The sequence below is a fragment of the Pezoporus occidentalis genome, unplaced genomic scaffold, assembly GCF_034315485.1.
Source record: "Pezoporus occidentalis ecotype Australia unplaced genomic scaffold, CSIRO_AGI_Poc_V1 ctg71, whole genome shotgun sequence".
NCBI lineage: Eukaryota > Metazoa > Chordata > Aves > Psittaciformes > Psittacidae > Pezoporus > Pezoporus occidentalis.
The window spans coordinates 479377-497337 of record NW_026916062.1 but is presented as its reverse complement, the minus strand read 5'-3'; the positions used below and the strand labels follow the sequence as shown (position 1 = coordinate 497337).

Sequence of the window (17961 nt, the reverse complement as noted above, 5' to 3'; positions counted from 1 at the left end):
CTCCCTCCCTGCCTGCTGTGGTGGAGGGAGCAGTGAATTCCCATACCATAGTTGATAACCTTCCATGGCTCTGTTATTCAGGTTACTTCAGTTGAAGCAGGGCATTTTTTGCTCAAAGCATGACTGGTTCCAAACTTTTACTTATTTATTAAAAAAGCAGCCTTGCCTTTCTCTCTGCCTTTACAAAGTACAGCTAGTGAGACTCCTTTCTTTGTTCTCCCCCCTGCCCCATTCCTCATGGCTCAGGTTTCTCTTCCCATAATTTACACTGTTTAATTAGTACATTTCTTCTAGCTCAAGGCTACTTGTCTTCATAATGCTTTACTATTGCTGTAATTCATTTTGTGAAGTCAGCTGTACATCACTGGCCCAGTCATATCATCTGGTTTTTGTTGTTCATGACAATATTGAGTCTCTTTTCTATACTAAAAGCCGATAAGCTATTTTCCTTCTAACATTTTGCTGAGCAGGGGGTGGGTGGAAGGTCCACTCACTTTCCTTCATACAGGCTACAGTTAGTTTAGTTACAGTAACTTACCACAGCCAGCCCTAGGATTACCTGCATGATGAGAGTTTGGGGCCAGACAGTAAATTGCTGGCATGTTTCCCAAATAACTTCATGAAGATAGAGCTGAAGCCAGTTCAAAATGGTATCTCGTGGCCACAGCAAACAACTGAGAATTATTAGGCAGAGATGCACTTTGAACTATCATGAGTGTGTAGAGAAGAGTTTGCAGTTGCTACTGTACCACGAGCCATGGCTTTATTTCTGCTTGAGCTTCGTAGGTTTCACATTTTATCCATGACACAGTTCAGCTTTAACAGCCAGACTCTGTCTCAAGGGGGCAGGTCACCAGACCCCTCAAACACAGCACCACACCCTCAGACTGGGTTTTTAACTCTCCTTTAATGACGGACAATACCTATGGCACAGAAGCATGGTACAGAATAGCAGCAGTCCTACAGACCCATACCAAAGCAGCACCTGTGCAACTCAGTGGAGTCTGTTACGGTCACGCACCCAAGCCAGGGGTGGCTATATTTATGCTGTTATGGCAACTCGGTTTCCATGTGGTTTCAATTCTGTGGTATCTACACAAGGTTAGTTGTCTTGCCACAGAGGGCTGTTGATTTCTTTCAACTTGATGCCTTGTGTTTACCAAGGCTCATGCTTTTAAGACATGCAAGCACCTGAAAAGTGCTTTTCTTATGAGCTATGAGAATGGTACATCTCGTTTTCTTAATATGGGGATAAGAGATACCATCTCTTTAAGGTCTATTACACATCTTTTCAGGGTAGCTCAAACAGCCCTAATCTGGTCCTTTGTCATGCACACAAGCTTTCTTTAGAACTCCTCTAGTTCCCAGAGCCCTTACAAGCTCATGTTACCCAACAGTAAGATACACCAAAATACCAGTACCTTTCACATTACTATTAGCACCTTCACAAGTATAAACAGCAGCAATTCTGATGGTGGTATCAAACCTGTTTACTTAAAGCAGTATTATTTTTTTTCAATTTACATTTCTTCCACCTCATTTCCATCACTCTTGCAAAATCAGTCACAGTCCTATCACACAGTTCTATCTTCTGACCTTCTGCTGAACGCTACACGTACTATGTAGTTGTAGCCTTGCCAGAAGGAATGAGGTAAAATAATGTGAAGTGCTTTGGTGAGAGAAGTGTGTTCTGGAAAGATAGTAAGTTTATTCATGCATCCACCATCTGGTCTTCTGCATTTCTGGAACGGAGCGTAATTATGGGCTGAAAAGAGGATCCTCTAAACTGGCTGCTTTAAATAGGTTCATTCGTATCTTCAAATGGCTTTTGTCTTTCTTTTTTCTACCAAGTTCTTCAAGAAGAATTCACCTATTAAAAGGCAAAAAAGCACCAAAATGATTTGTAGATATTTCAATGAAATAAAACAATACACATTTTTTGGTAATGTGAGTATTCTATTCTACAAGGTAATTGTTCTTACCAATATTTTATAGTAACTCAGTTCTGTACAACAGCACTTTCAATACATATAGCAGGGATGTAAAAAAAAAACCACCAAAACCTGTAACCCAACAACCAGCCCCTCCACCTCTAAATGCTGGTTTTCCTTGTGTTCAATTTGATGAAGTATCTCTGCTGTATTGTGTTTTCCAACAGGCAGTGGCAAACTGAATCCATTAAAAATTAATTCCAATTTCATAAAGTATCAGCAACTTATAGTGAAACCTGCTATAAGCTCATATTTGAGCTGGCATTAAAGCTGTCTGAGAAGTAAAGGTGCCCCAGATGAGTCTTCTCCACTCTCTTCTTAAGGAAAAGCAGGATGTTGGGCCTACATATCAGCTGTTACTTAACACCTAGTGCTTTGTCAGAAAGATACTCCCATAAGCATGTCTAATTATTTCTAAGCACTGTAAATAAATTCTGCCTAGAGCAACACATCACAAACAGCAAAGGGCCCCATTAAAGCCTGAAGCATCCAAGAGGCAGAATATAAAGGAAAACTTCCAAACTGGTACTCTTTATCCTGCCTCACACATCAATTATAGCACAAACTAGTTTGCAAAAAACTAACTTAAGCAGCAGCAATTGTACAACTACCAGACAGTGTCATACTGATGCATGCAGGTGACCTATGGAAGACAGGAAACATAAATAATTAAAAAAAAAAAAAAGTGAGCTTTGCACATAGTACTTCACCATTTCAACTTCATAGAATAAAACGTTATGTGCTAAAGAATCTCATGCTTGTCAGTAATTACCTGCTTTGTAGGAGGAGCGCACTAACGGCCCACTAGCAGTGTAATGGAATCCAAGATCATTTCCTATTTTTTCCCAGTACTTAAATTTTTCAGGAGTTATGTACTCCTCAACCTGATTGAAAAGAATTCATTTTGATCAGGTATGAATGCAAGGACATGGCTACAGCTAGCATGTAGTGAAATTAAACACAGTTACATGGCAAGTTCAAAATCTTACACTCCAGAACTTTGGCAGGCAAGCCACAAACTGAATTTTCTCTGCTTTCTACCAGCAGAATGCATTTTATTTGCTTTTCAAATTTAGCTGAAAAGTTTATGAAGTTTAATTTCTAGTCGTTGCTTTATCATTTTCCTCACTCTGTTTTTGAGCAGTCCTTTTGAGCAAACCTTTTTCTGTCCAAGTAAAAGAAGCGCAATAGTCCTACAAATCTCTTCACTGACAGATGTTTCAGTGAAACACAGTACCTGAACAGAGACACAAGCTCCAGACAGAGGACAGAAGGAGAAAATGGTTTATTTCCCTAGCTCAAGCAGGACCACTAAGGGAGAGCCTATGAGGCTGTGAAGGGGAGCCTGCCTGAAGCATTACATTTGAGACATACACTGATACTCTTTGTTTTCGAGAATCATGCCTCAGCTCCAGCTATCTCCCCAGCTAAGAGCAGAAAGTAGCAGTGGGCAGTCTGCAGAAGATGGAAGAGATTAGATGGCTGAGGTAATTTTTAGTGAGGAGTCCATAATAAATGAAGATCAGGTTAAACAAGGAAGGGCAGTTAAGGTAAGGATGCATACCAACCCTCAGTTTAGAAGGAGTGTGCACGGTGCAGGCCATAACACTGTCTGGAAATTAAAGGCATTTTTACCTTTAAGTGACGTTTTGTTGGTTGCATGTACTGTCCTAGGGTCAAACAATCCACATCTGCTTCCCGCAACACTGGAAAAAGAGAATTCCCTGTTAGTGGCAGAAGGATCACAAGGGCCTGTCAGCAATTAGAAAAGAGCCTCCTTCCAAGTGTGAACAAAGGTCAGGCTGCAGCAGCCTGCAGGGGTTACATTCTGCTCTGCAGTGAAGGGAACCTGCAGCCTTGATGAGCAGCAGCCGCACACCTCACCCTGATGTTGCTGCAAGACCGGAGCTTCCCAGTCAAAAGCCAGAGAGAACAGTGTTGTGCTGCACTCACTGCAGTCATGTGCCTCACTGCAGAGGTGACATGCTCTCATCTTTTTTTATCTTACTGATTCGCATTGTGTCTTTAGGTCACAGCCTTCATTTCACAAAAAAATGGATGCATGCACATACAGTTGGCACTTCTACACTGTTTCAAGAGACCTGATGCCACAAAGATATGGACAGTTCTAAAGAGCTATACACCAGGGGACATCACAAACATCTTTAGCCAGTTTTACACACTTGGGATGTACACTAGTTTGATGCCTGCAGAATCTCAAACTTTGTCTGCTAAAATGTCAGTATATACTACTGCACATGTCTTCAGGTAGTTGCTTACAGAGGGAAACCCAGCCTCTTTATAGTCAGCTCGCCCAAACAACCATGTTCACTGCAGCTAGAGGGGTATTCTGAACAAAGGGATAGCTGAGGAGTCACATTTTGCACAAACATCTCCATTTATTTTCTGGCTACTTGGAGTGGTTGCCCCACATCAAACAGGAAGAAAAAGACAGTGTTTTGACCACGGCATTATACTCACTGTTGCCCTAGCACCTCTGTTTAGATTGATACAGTTCTGTAAAGCAACTGGTTCAGTCTCAGCACATTTACATGTTCTTTAACCCATACCCAGGGGATGGAGGGGGAACAAAAGCAGAGTAACTGAATGAATGGTGCAGATACGAGTTTGTCTCCAAATACAGCCATAAATGTGGCCTGAAAACAAATGGCACTGAATCTGAAATTTCATATTCTTGTGGCTAGGAAATACTAGGCAGGAAGAAAGGAAAAATCAGGAACTGTAATTTTATGGTCTGTATTTTGGGACAGCTGCAGAAAATCTAGATGCTATCACTGCATTCCAACTATGGGTTGTTGTACACAAAGTACTGGATAGACATTCTTCCAGGATAGGGGAGAAATACCAGAGGATTTATAAACTGCTTCTTCTTACAAACACATTGCATTCAGTTATTGCTGTGAAATTTTCTCCTCTTAAAAATACATTTACATGGAAACATAACAACATGCTACAGCTCCAAGGATAATAACTGGTTTTGTGCTAAGTAAGATGAAACAAATTATTTTAAACAATCAGGCCTGCTGTTTCTAAAAACAATGCACAATAAGGCAACTATGTTGCAAGCCCATTATTTAAGTATTGCAAAGATAAGAATGTCAATATAGTCACACAAAATGAGTTATAATTTCCACTGAAATCAAGTCAAGCTGGATCTACCTGTTAAATTGCATCTGAAAGCCATATGAAGGCAAAACATTTCAGAAGTTCCATTTTTCTTAACAAAAGTCACTGAACATGAAACTTCAATATTGAGATAGTCATGAAACTTGTGTTTGTTTTTTTTTCCCTAGTAAAGCCTAGAACATGTCTCCTGCACCAGCAGGTGCAAGCTGCTTTTCACGTTGAGGCAAAGATGCTTACAATTGTTTTCCAGGACAATAAAATTCATACTTGTGAATTCTGGCACGTGTTTCAACACCAACTTACATTTCATCGTGGAATATACTTGTTCATCTGCCTCACCTAGCCCCAGCATAATGGAGGTTTTAGTGATGACGCGGGGCTGGACCTCTTTGGCGTGCTTCAGCACACGTAGGGACTGCTCAAAGCTGGCTCGGGGATCACGGACCTTCCTTTTCGCAGTGTCAGCGCGAGCGGGGAAAAGGGTCACAGAAGTTAGAGATGGCGAGAGAGGAGCGTCCTGCTACCTTCTACCAACTGAAAACGGCAACTTGGAGGGTGCCGCTCTGCGGTTTGACCCCCAGTGCAAGTATCCACACCGAGCCCCCGGAGGGGCGGCGGGGAGGACGCGGGCGAGCCGAGGCGCGGCTCCCCCCGGCAGCGCGGCGCCGGAACACACACCACACGACACGACACACGACACGACACGACACGACACACGACACGACACGGCGACACCGCCCGAGGACCGCCCCGGGGCGGGGCGCGGGCGCCCTCTGCCGGCGGGCGGCGGGCACGGCGGCGGCGCGGCGCGCGGGGCAGCCTGGGAGCGGGCCCGGCTGGCGGCGCCCCCCGCGCCATTTCACCCCGCGCCTCAGGGCTCGGGCCGCGGCCTGTCCTGTCATGTCCCGTCCTGTCCTGGCCCGGCCCGGCCCGGCCCGGCACGGCAGCCGCAGCTCAGTGCGGCCTTAACGCCGCTATGGATACATGGCCCCGACTGCCCCCTTCACACACGGGTCTGCCACAAAGCACCGCGTCTGCTCGCGCTTCTAGACACTGCCGCTGCTCACCTCTGTAACGCCGGCACTGTCTCCACGTTGTGAGCGTACACGTCCAGCCCCGACAGCGCTACCTTCTCTACAGCCTGCAGATCCCCCCGAAAATCGGGAGTGAGGCATTCTACCAGGATCTTTGAATTCCTGGAAAGCAGAGGCAAAAAGAGCACACACCTGGGGGGTCTGCATCACTGTTCTAAAGATCTCAACACAGCAAAAACCCAAATGTAAATGATGCTCTGATCAGCACAGGTACTAAGGGAAGTTAATTCAGGATACAATTCTAAACCAAAATATTTCTGCAAATACTTGTACTACAATTCAAACAAAACAAGACAATTCCTGATTTTACTGTGTCAGCTGAAATAGAAAGTAAGCCAAATAATAAGCATAAAAGCGATTCCGAGGCTCTTAAATGACCGCATTCACTAATTATACATGTTTTTTCATGTGCATTTGTTGTGGGTTAACTTGAGCTTAAATATCAGAGCTCTAAAACACAGAAAAGCTATAAGCCTGCCTACTGGGGCAAGACACAGCGTTATTGCCCTGGCATCTCATCTGTGTCCAGGAACCAGATGTCAGCTCAAAAAGACAGGTGGGAAGACTGCAGGAGCCTTTCGGCTCCCAGGATATACTGGAAAAGGACTGAAATGAGCTCATATGAATTAAATCTGCTGGTAGACAAGCGTGCTATGAACTGGGGTACAGGGCGTCCATGGATGCAGAGTGAAGGCTGAAAAGCAAGGAGAGCAGGGAGGTACAATCACAGAAACAGTTACTGTGAGGAAATACAAAGCACTGACCACTGTTGGCAGAGAAACCTGACTTCTTCTGTCATGTGTGTCACTGTTACCTAAATCCACTCTGAGCCCCAAGCTTCAAGAGTGAACACACCCCGAAAGTATGTGCTCATTTCCTGGTAAACCAGCTGCCTCTTCAAACAATCCAGTGCTTAGCTTTAAACAAGCCTGGGATAAATTGGAATTGTATCTAAATTCAAAATACTCTGTGGGCATTATATAAGAAAGACGAAAAACAGGAAAAAAAAAAACAAACCAAAAAACCAAAACAAAACCAAAAAAACCCCAACCACCAAACAAAAAAAGGGGTCACAGACAGACTAAAGGCAGACTTCTGTATTTGCATGGCCCCTGGAATAATCCAGCTAAAGGCATTTCTGGCCTATATGCAATACCACACTCTAACGTTTTAACAATAACAGTAAGAGATTAATGATATACCTTTCTTTCAGATGAGAGACAGTCTTTGCAAAGTGTTCTGCTCCACCGTCAGGCATATCTAGAAGCATTTCAATTATTCAGTTAACCTTCCTGTTCAAAGTATTTACTTATTAGCAAAACCACCAAAACTGTAAAGATTCACATTTAAATGCAGAATAACGAAGAATTCAAACCCCAGTCTTCTCTCACCTCTTTTGCCAAAGGCTTACAATGGATATTCTACGAAATCTTGCTCTGCACAAAGTCAAACTGTGCTCATCTAGGGCAGCAGTTAAATGTTTACTCCCAATGAACCTGTCTTTAGGTTTCACTGAGCACAAAATGGCTTTATCTATTTATGGTTTTGGTCTGAGAAACAGTTCTACAAAAATTAAATATATATACATATATTATTGTTCTTCTGTCATAAGCCACTTAGAAGCTGTTAGACACACCACCACCCTCAACAGTCTTCATAATGGTTTTGCATTCTTATATGGCTACTACAATGTTAGAAAAAGACAACTGTCAGATTTGTTTTGTGTAATGTATTCTGGGTTTAGTTTTTAGAAGGAAGTTCTGGAATGGTATTGTATGTGGGTGGGTTTTTTTTTTGGTAATCAAGTAACAGAACACAGTGTATAGGTATGTATTTTGGAAAAAAAAATATTTAGTATATTCTAAATATTCTTGATGTTTAATAACAGTATAACTTCTGTTATATTTTTCCAGACATAAAGAAATGCTAAGAATATGTAGAAACTTTCCAAAGTTTCAGCACTGTTGACTCCTTTACAACAGCAATCCTTAACAATAGTGCTGAATGATGTTTAGTGAGGTCTGTGTTTACCCCATGTAATGCATATGCGAGCTTAGACTGAAGAGATGAGAGACAAGATACTAACCGTCCCTGTCCACAGACGTCAAGACAACGTAGTCCAAGCCCCACTCAGCTATGGCCTTTGCTGTGTTGTAAGGCTCCTCCGGATCCAGAGGAGGTGGATTTTTTGCTGTCTTCACTGAACAAAATCTGCAACCTCTAGTGCATGTGTCACCCATCAGCTGAAATGGGAAAGACGTTCCTACCTTTATATTGTACACATCACTACTGTTCAGCTGAGGAACAGAAACCAGTACTAAGCAAAACAACTAGGTTGGTGATTTACTCTAAATTTCTTGTTAGAACCCTGCTCCACTACAGTAGAGATCCAACAATATGCTACAACAGCCCAAACATTAATAGAATACTTAAGAAATGGTTAATGACTTACCATAATAGTAGCTGTAGCTGTAGCGTATTCACCACCTCCCCAGCATTCACCAATGTTGGGACAACGTGCTTCTTCACATACCTAAAGGTAAAAGACAGTAAAGTACCTGTCTTTTTTCTGTATTATTGAAAATTATTATTATATTATCAACCAATATCAACAGTAGCTTACAAAGAAAACATAATTCCTTCTGTGATAAATGTGAAGATTAAGAGAGTTACATGCTGTTCTTTAAAAAGTCAGTAAAAGAGACGGGAAGAGTTTCGTGACATCCATTATCATTCTTTTCCTCTACTTCACAACCCCAAAAACTCCTCCACCGTGTAACTGCCTTATTAATTATCACAGATTGTCATTAACATTGATCTTACTCTGAAAAAAAAAGGAAAAAAGCTCTCCATGCATTTTATACCCACCATTTTTTAGCATCTAGAAGGTATATTGAATGAAATAAATTTCCAGAATTTCTTTTTATACAAAGCATGTCTGTAACTCTGAAACTGTATGTGTTTCCACTAAAACCAGTCAACACATAGAATCATGTGATCCCTCTGGTGATGCAAATAGTAAACAATAGTATTTAAAACCATAGGAGGAAAACCACTAAATACTCTATGGATCTGTCTTCATCCTTTATGGGTAAAATTCACAGCCAGAAAAAAGGATCAGCACTGGGCTTGGTTTCAGTCTTGAAGATCATGCAAAACATCATTTCTACCTGTCCTCCACATGGAAATAATTTTGTATCTGTAAAAAATTCCTTATTTCTACATGAAAACTTGGTTGGCACTAGATTTACCGTATGGAGATTTAAACTTCTCAAGGTATTCTTTAGTTTATTGTAGTTCTTTCCCATGGGAATCTCTGTTTTCAGCCATGGAGGGAGTCGCAGCCTGAATAACATCAAGGAAACATAAAGATTAATAAAGTATTTACATGGTAAGCTTCCTTTAATTTCATAGATCCACTTTAATTTGTTACAGATCCCAACTAGGAAAGGTTCCTTAAACACTGACGCACCTCAAACCCCAATATTAACATCATTCATGGTCATAACAGCTTTCTCTCTTCTGTATTGATCATCATCCCAACATTCAAGAGTAGGAGTTTGTTGTCATTGGAAGGTTTAAAACTGTCACCTGTACTGGTGGAATTTAACAGTGCCACACTGGAGACTAAAATAATTAATGCAGCCGTCAACGTCTACCTGGTCTAGTGGAAGGTGTCCCTGCCCATGGCAAGGGGGTTGGAACTAGGTGATCTTTAAGGTTCCTTTCAACATAAACCATTCTGTGATTCTATGATTTTTCAATTTAGTCTTCATTTTTTGTTTTACTGCATCAATAATATTTTTTCAACACCAAGTAGGGTACACATACCTACTGATGTATATTTGTAATTTAATACAGGCCACAGCACAGGCACTCAAGTGAGAAAATACCACCCTGTCTTCATGTTTTGTTATGCATTTGAAGTTAATAACATGTTTGTTCTTTCTTGAAAAATCATGACATTTGCAAGCCACTGTGACAATATTTAGTGACACACATTTTGCAGCAAATAGTAAACATGCAAGACAATGCATGGAAGCAACTACATTTGTTTAAAATTACAGTTACCTTTCTCCTTTCTGACGCTTTAAGTTGCCTTTATACTCGGCCCATGCACTCTTGTCTGACAGATCTCCAGATACAAAGTCTTGCAAGTCTGGTCCACTTTGCAGAAACTCTCTTTTTTCCTCTGTCAAAGAACCTGATGTTGTGTACTGGTTACACACATGGCTCCCAGACACCTAAAAGAAGCAACACTGTGATTTATTAAATTACAAATGTACTGGAAATATATACTAAGTAACTAGTTGTGCTTCTGGTGGTAATGTACACAGCATTTTCCCAATTGACTTTAAGTTAAACATATAATTCTCTTCTTAATTTTAAGTCATGTGAAACAGATGCTGAGCATGATCTCTTCCAAAATAGAGAATCATAGAACAGTTTGGTTTGGAAGGGACCCTCAAAGCTCATGTGGTCCAACCCTCCTGCAATGAACAGGGGCATCTTCAACGAGACCAGGTTGTCCAGCACCACATCTAGCCTGGCCTTGCATGCCTCCAGGGATGGTGCATCCACCACTTCTTTGGGCAACCCGTGACAGTGCCTCACCACCCTCATTGTAAAGATCTTTTTCCTCACATCCAGCCCCTCTCCCCTCTTTCAGTTTAAAACCATCACCCCTCATCCTGTCAACATCAAACTAAGTTACATAGGTTTTGGATATAACACCGTTTGGACTAATCTGCGATTTCAGAGCTCAAAAACAAGACGCCGAGATGATTATCTGTGCGCTGCCCAATCAGTAACTGATTTTGACGGAACCATAGCAGAAGTCGGTTCTCAGAAGCTGGATTAGAAGCAGACGGGATCATGGCTCAGTTTCCCGAGTGCCTCTGTGTGTGCTCTGAGCGTCTTGGTGTATGCCCGGGCCCAACCGCTCTCTGGCCGCCTCACGTCCCTGCAGCGCCGGAGCGGTGTGGTGACAGCGCTGCCTGCGGCTCTGCCCGCGGAGAAGCTCCGCTGCCACGGCCCAGCAGGGCATCCCGCACGCATCAAGAGATGAGCTAAGGTATTAGCGCCATGCTTTCCCACCGGGACGCCGTCCCGGGTGCTGCTCCTCTCCCCGCCCCGGAGGCTGGCTCGTCGTCGCTCCGTGCAGCAGTCCCCCCGGAGCACACGGCCCTGGCGCGCCGCTGACTCACCCGTGCCCGGGTCCCCACCAGCAGCCGCCGGGCGACCGTGGCGGCAGCCTCGCAGCAGCGGCCCCGCGGCAGCAGCGACATGGCGGAGACCGCGAAGATACCAGTCCGATCGATCCTCTCGGCGCTCTGCCACGCCGCCTGCCAGCCTCAGTCGGCTCATCGAGCTTCGGCTACTCTTGCCTCTTGGACGACAACCTTAACGTGATGGCGTCAGGAGGCCGGGAGCGCCTACAAGAACGTGATGACGTCAAGCGCTGCCTCTTTCCGCGCTGCCAGCTGCGAGGTGAGGAGGGGTCGGCGGCGCCATCCGACGCCATCCGGGGCCACCGGCCGCGGGCAGCCCCAGGGCGCACCACCCCAGCACGGGCAGCTTCCCGGCGCGTCTTGTCCCCAGCCCTGCGGGAGGGAGGCCCCTGGAACGCGCCATCCCCTGTTCCGGAGCTGGGCTAGCCCCCGCCGTTCAGCTGAATGCTGAGGCCGCCGCTCCTCTGGGGCCTGGGCGGGATGTGCCCGTGTTGGGAGCGGAGCTCGGCCCCGTGGCGGCTCAGAGCGGGTGGGGCCGGGGCTGGGCGCTTCGTAGTTGAGCGTTCCCGGGTACGTGCGGCGGAGAAGCGGGAAGGGCGCGGAGGAGGGGCCTTGTCCTGAGGGTGTGCAGCACTTTACGGTTGTCCTTTGCAGAATGAAGACCATTCTCAGCAACCAGACCGTTGACATCCCCGATCAAGGTACGTGTACGTGTGCGGTCGAAAGGCGTGTTGTGGTGCTGGCCCCGCAGCCGGGTAACGCGTGTCTGCCTGTGCTTTCCAGTCAGTGTGTCGCTGAAGGGCCGGACAGTCATTGTCAAGGGCCCCAGAGGAACCCTGAAGAGGGATTTTAACCACATCAATGTGGAGCTGTCTCTCCTGGGAAAGAAGCACAAGAAGGTGAGTGCTGCATAGGTCGTTTTCCTGCTCAGAGAGGGAGGGCAGTTTTACGCTTACCTTAACTCCTCAGTCGTGTAGGAGGTTGAACTGAAATGTTAAGTTGCAAAGTATGGCTTGTAATTTTTCCCTTATTTCACTGTTTTCTGAAAGAGGCTCATCTCATGGGGCCCCCTTGGGCACCATGGGAGTCTTGCAGTTCTGTGGTGTTGGAGTCAATTTATTGTTTGATTTCCTTTATAGTTACAGACAGTTATTTGGAAAGGGGTTGATCATTATATGTATTGTTTTATAAATGGGTTAGTTTTAGCTAGATAAAACTAAATGTGCACATTTAACTTCCAGAATTGTCAGGTTTCATCAGGATGTTTTCTGAATAACTGCATGATATTTTTGTGTGGTCTTAAAAACTACACAAAAAGAGGAGGAGTGGCTGATTTCAGCTACTTTTTCACAAGCATCTAGTATGTCATTAAAACACTGAGCCCACACACAGTGTTCCGTTTAAATGTTGATACACATAGGAGACTGATTTTTGGAATTTAGGATTCGTTAACACATCCCTCAGCTGAAGATGTCAGATTGCCCCAGCTGCTTTGAAGATATTTTTTTTTTCCTCGTGTTTCATTAATAAGAAATGTTTCTCTTGCATCTGGGGGTTAGAATTTGGAAGACCTGAGCTAGGTGAGCCTTCAGTGATCTGTCAAACAAAATCCTTCTGTGCTTTTGTTAGGTGTGTTTGTAAGTAGTTTATCTGAACTTTTCACTTCTGGTTTGTCACATAAACGTTTTGGGCGTAGTTCTGAAGTGCAGCTGAAAGCTTTGTTAATGCTTTTTTTTTTTTTTTTTTAACCCAGCTACGTGTGGACAAGTGGTGGGGTAACAGAAAGGAACTGGCAACAGTTCGCACAATTTGCAGTCATGTACAAAACATGATAAAGGGTGTCACGCTGGTAAGTTTTCTTTTGAAACGGTGTAACTCCTGTCACTTTTGTTACTCACAACAATAAACAGCTTCTCGCTTTAGTGAGAGCTTTTCCAAGCATCCAGGATGGAGCTTTCTCTCATTTTTACTTTTGTTGTCTTGCGCTTGCTGTCAGACAAGTTCTGTGGGTGGAAGAAGGCAGGAATGTGTCTTGGGCTCCATGTCTTGCCCTTGTTAGGAAACTATTTTCCTTATACCTCGGGGTTGGATTTCTCCAGTAACCTCGATGCATCTGTGTTACCTTTTGGTCATGTACTGTTTCAATATCTGATAATGTCTCTTACCACAGGGCTTTCGTTACAAGATGAGATCGGTGTATGCTCACTTTCCCATCAACGTGGTTATACAGGATAACGGCTCCCTTGTGGAAATCCGGAACTTCCTGGGAGAGAAGTACATCCGCAGAGTGCGCATGAGGCCAGGTGAGCAGAGCTGGAGATGCACATTCTTGTTTATAACTGGGGTTTCTCAGCTGCGTTCTTTGGGTACTGCTGCTGGTTAACAGGTGATGTGAGTGACTATTGAAACAGTGTTTGCCTGTCCGAATTTATGTAATCTTGTGATGATACTTTTAACCACTGTTCAGATACATTATTAATGTTTTAGTAATTTATTTTTAGTAATGAGAGTTACTTAGTAGTTAATAACTAATTCAGAGCTAGTTACTCTCATATGAGTTGCAGGGAGCGCAGTGTTTACTTTCATTTTTGTGAGATCTCTTCAGCGTTTATAGTTGGTGCTTAATTTTAGATGTGTTTCTGTTTTAAATATTGCACATGAATTAGTTTCACACCACATGATGTTTTTGGTCTTTCAAGTGATGATGTACTTTGAATTTCCTGATTGCCTGGGAGCATGTATGCAAAACTGTTATCTCATCTGTTGGTTTTGTGTCTTGCATACTAGCAGTTTTAGCAAAATACCTGACAGAGTAGGTGTGTGATAGAGCTTGTTAAACTTCTGAAAGGGGAAGACAAAACATGTCACAAACATGGTTACCTTAAGGCTGTAGGGAAGACTTCCCATAACCGTTTTTTTTTTTTAGTAGTTCCACTTCTGGTGAAGGCATGGTTAAGGATATTTAATGTGTTTTGGGGTGGCTTTAGGTGAAAGCATCAGACTTGTCCAGAAACACTGGTAGATACAGTGTGGAGTTACAGTGGCTTTGATTTACTGTGGGGTATTGAGGTGGGTTGGCTATTGTAGTTGATCTTTTTTAAGTCAGCTTTTACTTCAAAGGCAGTAAAATCCTAGCAAATCCTGGTGTAAAAGCTAACATCTATTGACCAAATAGATTAAACTATAAAAACTTGTATTATTTTCCTCACAAATGAAAGTTTCCTGTTAGATGCTTGAATGTCCGAGTGTTTACTTCTTGTGAGTATTTGTAGTGTTGCTGGTATAAACGTGATGCTTGACATGTCAGAGGCAGGGCTTTTTTAAATGACTTTTGATGGGATTACTCCAATTCTGTCTTCCTGACCATGAGCATGTGGCAGATGGCACCACCTAGCTGGTGAGGCCGTGCTGGCAAGATCTCTGGCCTGTATGCAGTGTTGGTGATTAATGCTGGGTTGTGGTAACATTTAACTAGGGATATCAAGTAGTTGATTTCAGTCCTGAGCATGAATTGCACTGATCTTTTGAGTTCTGAAACTGTGAGGGAGGGCAACCCTGGAAGGGATTTGGGGGACTCTTAACAAAATCACAGAAGCTAATTATTGCGTAGCATACTGCTCTCTAGAGCTCTAAGCTGGGACAGGACACAAATATTGTTTCTTTAGTACACTTAATGCCCTTACCAATAATATGGATTGTGCATTTTCCTTTCTGTAGGTGTTTCCTGTGCAGTATCTCAAGCCCAAAAAGATGAGCTGATCCTTGAAGGGAATGACATTGAATTGGTCTCCAATTCAGGTTTGTGACAGTAGATGGGATGGGAAGATACAATGATGTGGCTGCTTTTATCTGAAGATGTCAGCAAAATATCTTTCTTAAACCTTGAGGTAAACGACAGCTCAGAATTGTATTCATTGTAATTGCTTCAAGTCCACCGAAACTTTTGGGATTTTTTGAGTCAATCTTGATGGCTTTTTTGGTACCAAACTCTTCAGCTTTTCAGTTGTACAGGTGTGCAGTAGTAAACTGTCACTGCCCTCAGTTACAGCTGAGACAGGTTGAGTGCAATGTGTCATGTTGTCATTAGACTTGACAGGATTTCAGGTTTGTAATTCCTTTCTCCAGATGGCAGTTTCATACATTAGTTGAAATACTGGAGAGCAAACAAATGAGTTGACGTTGACCTCTTGCTTTGTGCACATGCTCTTGCTTTGTCTGCAGCTGCCCTGATCCAGCAAGCCACTACAGTCAAGAACAAGGATATCAGGAAATTCTTGGATGGTATCTATGTCTCCGAGAAAGGAACAGTACAGCAGGCAGATGAGTAAAACTCTTAATAGGTTGGTATCATTTTGACACAGTTTGTACATCTTTGTAGAAATAGTTACTTGACCTGGGGACTTGCCAAGGTTTATCTGCTTCACAAAGCTGGGGTTAAGTGGGTTCCCAGGAGGGGTGCTGTTGTGCTTGTAAAGGGCATCATAAGCAGTTTTATAAATGTAAATTTTGCTAGGTCTTCTGTTGGCAGCTTTCCATCTCTTGTCATGGGGTGCTCTTTACTGTGAGGTTGGTGAGGCACTGGCACGGGCCGCCCGGAGAAGCTGTGGCTGCCCTGTTCCTGGTAGTGTTCATGGCCAGGCTGGATGAGGCTTTGAGCAGCCTGGTCTAGTGGAAGATACCGCTTCCTGTGGCAGGGAGTGGGGTGATCTTTAAGGTCCCTTCCAACTCAAACCATTCGGTAATCTGATTCTGTGATCAACTTGGCATTATGCTACTGGATGGAGAAATACCTGGCTCCAGACAACTGTATTCTGTGCTGTAAATGCTCGTTATGATGGGGCCTGAGAATTTAAACTCAGCATGACAAATGGGTTTACAGCTGTTTACAGAGCAGACTTTCTTAGGCTCGTATTCCTCCTGGTTGGATACTGCCTTCACTAAAAACAGTGTTCAGTGAGTAATTTACTTGTAAAGGTCTTCTGTGTGGTTTGTGTATAAATCCTTGTAAACAAAGGTCAGTTCAGGATTATTTACACTGTGGGTGTATATTTGTTACTGAAGATGAGTACAAGGGGTTAGGGATAGCTTAAGAATTTCAACTGCTGAAGGAGTTTGATACATTTCAGCTACCTGTGGTTTCGTACATGGTGCAGAACGAGACAGGCTGACTTTCAAATCAGTGTGTGCCTTCTGAACCTGAGCTTGTGACAGAAGATGCAGAGGAAGGGCATTGCATAAACTTTTTTAACACTTGCAAGCTACTAAAAAGATTATTTTTAGTGCTGTTCTGAGTTCCTCAAATGATAGAACAGCTTGTTACCTGCTTGCTAAACAGTCAGGAGCTGTTGTGTTTGAAAGCATCTTTAAGTAATCTCTGAATAAACTTCAGCAAATGCTTTGAGCCGTTAGTGTCTGTCTTGCATTAAAATGTATCGGGTAAATTGTCATATCTATAAACTTTCACATTTGCAGTGCTAAAACCTAAAGCTAAAATCTCTGAACTTTTTTGTTTGCAGTTACCTGGATCCTGAAACAAACCACCATGAGACATTGTATCAGGAAGTGCCATCTTGAAGAATCTGATCCAAAACTCAAGCACCGTGAGAGGTTTAATAAAATATAATGTATTTCATATCCTGGCCTCTCTCTTTTTCTTCTTTCTTTTTCTTTTCTGCCAAGAACTACAAGTGTGGACCCACAGTGTAAAATCAGGAAGGGGTAGTTTTAAATCAGAGCTTTAAGAAATAACGAAAGCTTTGTTCTCACAGAAGGGAACTAGAGTTCTTTCATATCATTTCAGAGCCTCAGCCTGCAAAAATGATTTCCCTGTACAATTTCCGGAGGGGAGTTCAGCCTTGAGATGACAATCTGAAGTAGATAAAAACCAAAACTGGGATCAGTAGAACAAGGTTTATAAGGCCATTTAAATTGATACAGAATACAAGAAGTAGTATGAAAATACGATGCCTTAGCATTTTGCTCAGCTAAGGAAACCAAGTGCTTGACATCAGAGTGCAGGCAGAGCTTAGTGCTGAGTTTCGCCACCTGGGTCATCTTGGGGATAGAGCTCTGTTTATTTCTTGGTTACTGGTCTTGTGTAGCAACACGTAATTGGAGTGTTGTGTGATTTTTGTGCCACAGTAGAATCTACGTTGTTACTTGTTGAATTCCATTTTGAAAAAAAGGTTCACACAAAATGCTGGGATGGTGCAGAAACCTACTTGGCAACTAGTAGCTAAAGCTTACTATTGAGGAAAGCACCTAGGTGTGCCTAAAATTCACACAATTTCCCAAAGCACCCACTTGTGTGATTCTGCAGAGTTTGATAAATGGAAATGCTAAAGGAGTCTTCTAAAATTCTGTGGGCTCATTTGGAAATTGAAGAGTTTTCCTGTCAATGTAGGATGCTGAGAAGGGGACAAAAACCAAACCCAAATGTTAATAAAACATTGTATCACCTGCAGACTTTCTGGTAGTAGGTTCAGATTTCAAATTATT

The 17961-nt window shown here is 43.1% G+C and overlaps 2 protein-coding genes across 4 annotated transcripts; one reads left to right on the top strand and one right to left on the bottom strand.

Moving 5' to 3' along the window:
- Positions 1 to 888: 888 nt before the first annotated feature.
- On the bottom strand, positions 889 to 11622 carry LIAS (lipoic acid synthetase). Of its 3 annotated transcripts, XM_062642418.1 has the most exons (11): positions 11440 to 11617; positions 10304 to 10476; positions 9484 to 9577; positions 8685 to 8765; positions 8319 to 8475; positions 7435 to 7492; positions 6206 to 6334; positions 5442 to 5587; positions 3627 to 3697; positions 2764 to 2875; positions 889 to 1870 (listed from the first exon to the last, which is right to left on the bottom strand). In XM_062642418.1, exons 1-11 carry the CDS (start codon positions 11518 to 11520, stop codon positions 1818 to 1820), a joined length of 1155 nt encoding a protein of 384 aa, XP_062498402.1. In that variant the 5' UTR covers positions 11521 to 11617; the 3' UTR covers positions 889 to 1817. The 3 variants fall into 3 exon arrangements, with proteins under 3 accessions (XP_062498402.1, XP_062498403.1, XP_062498404.1); XM_062642419.1 differs by lacking the exon at positions 2764 to 2875 and having other exon boundaries at positions 11440 to 11622; XM_062642420.1 differs by lacking the exon at positions 10304 to 10476 and having other exon boundaries at positions 11440 to 11578.
- A 298-nt stretch (positions 11623 to 11920) lies between these two features.
- Positions 11921 to 17095, top strand: RPL9 (ribosomal protein L9). The gene is made up of 8 exons (XM_062642421.1): positions 11921 to 12033; positions 12118 to 12164; positions 12247 to 12362; positions 13217 to 13312; positions 13634 to 13766; positions 15181 to 15261; positions 15685 to 15803; positions 16980 to 17095. Exons 2-7 carry the CDS (start codon positions 12119 to 12121, stop codon positions 15789 to 15791), a joined length of 579 nt encoding a protein of 192 aa, XP_062498405.1. The 5' UTR covers positions 11921 to 12033; position 12118; the 3' UTR covers positions 15792 to 15803; positions 16980 to 17095.
- The last annotated feature ends 866 nt before the right edge of the window (positions 17096 to 17961 follow it).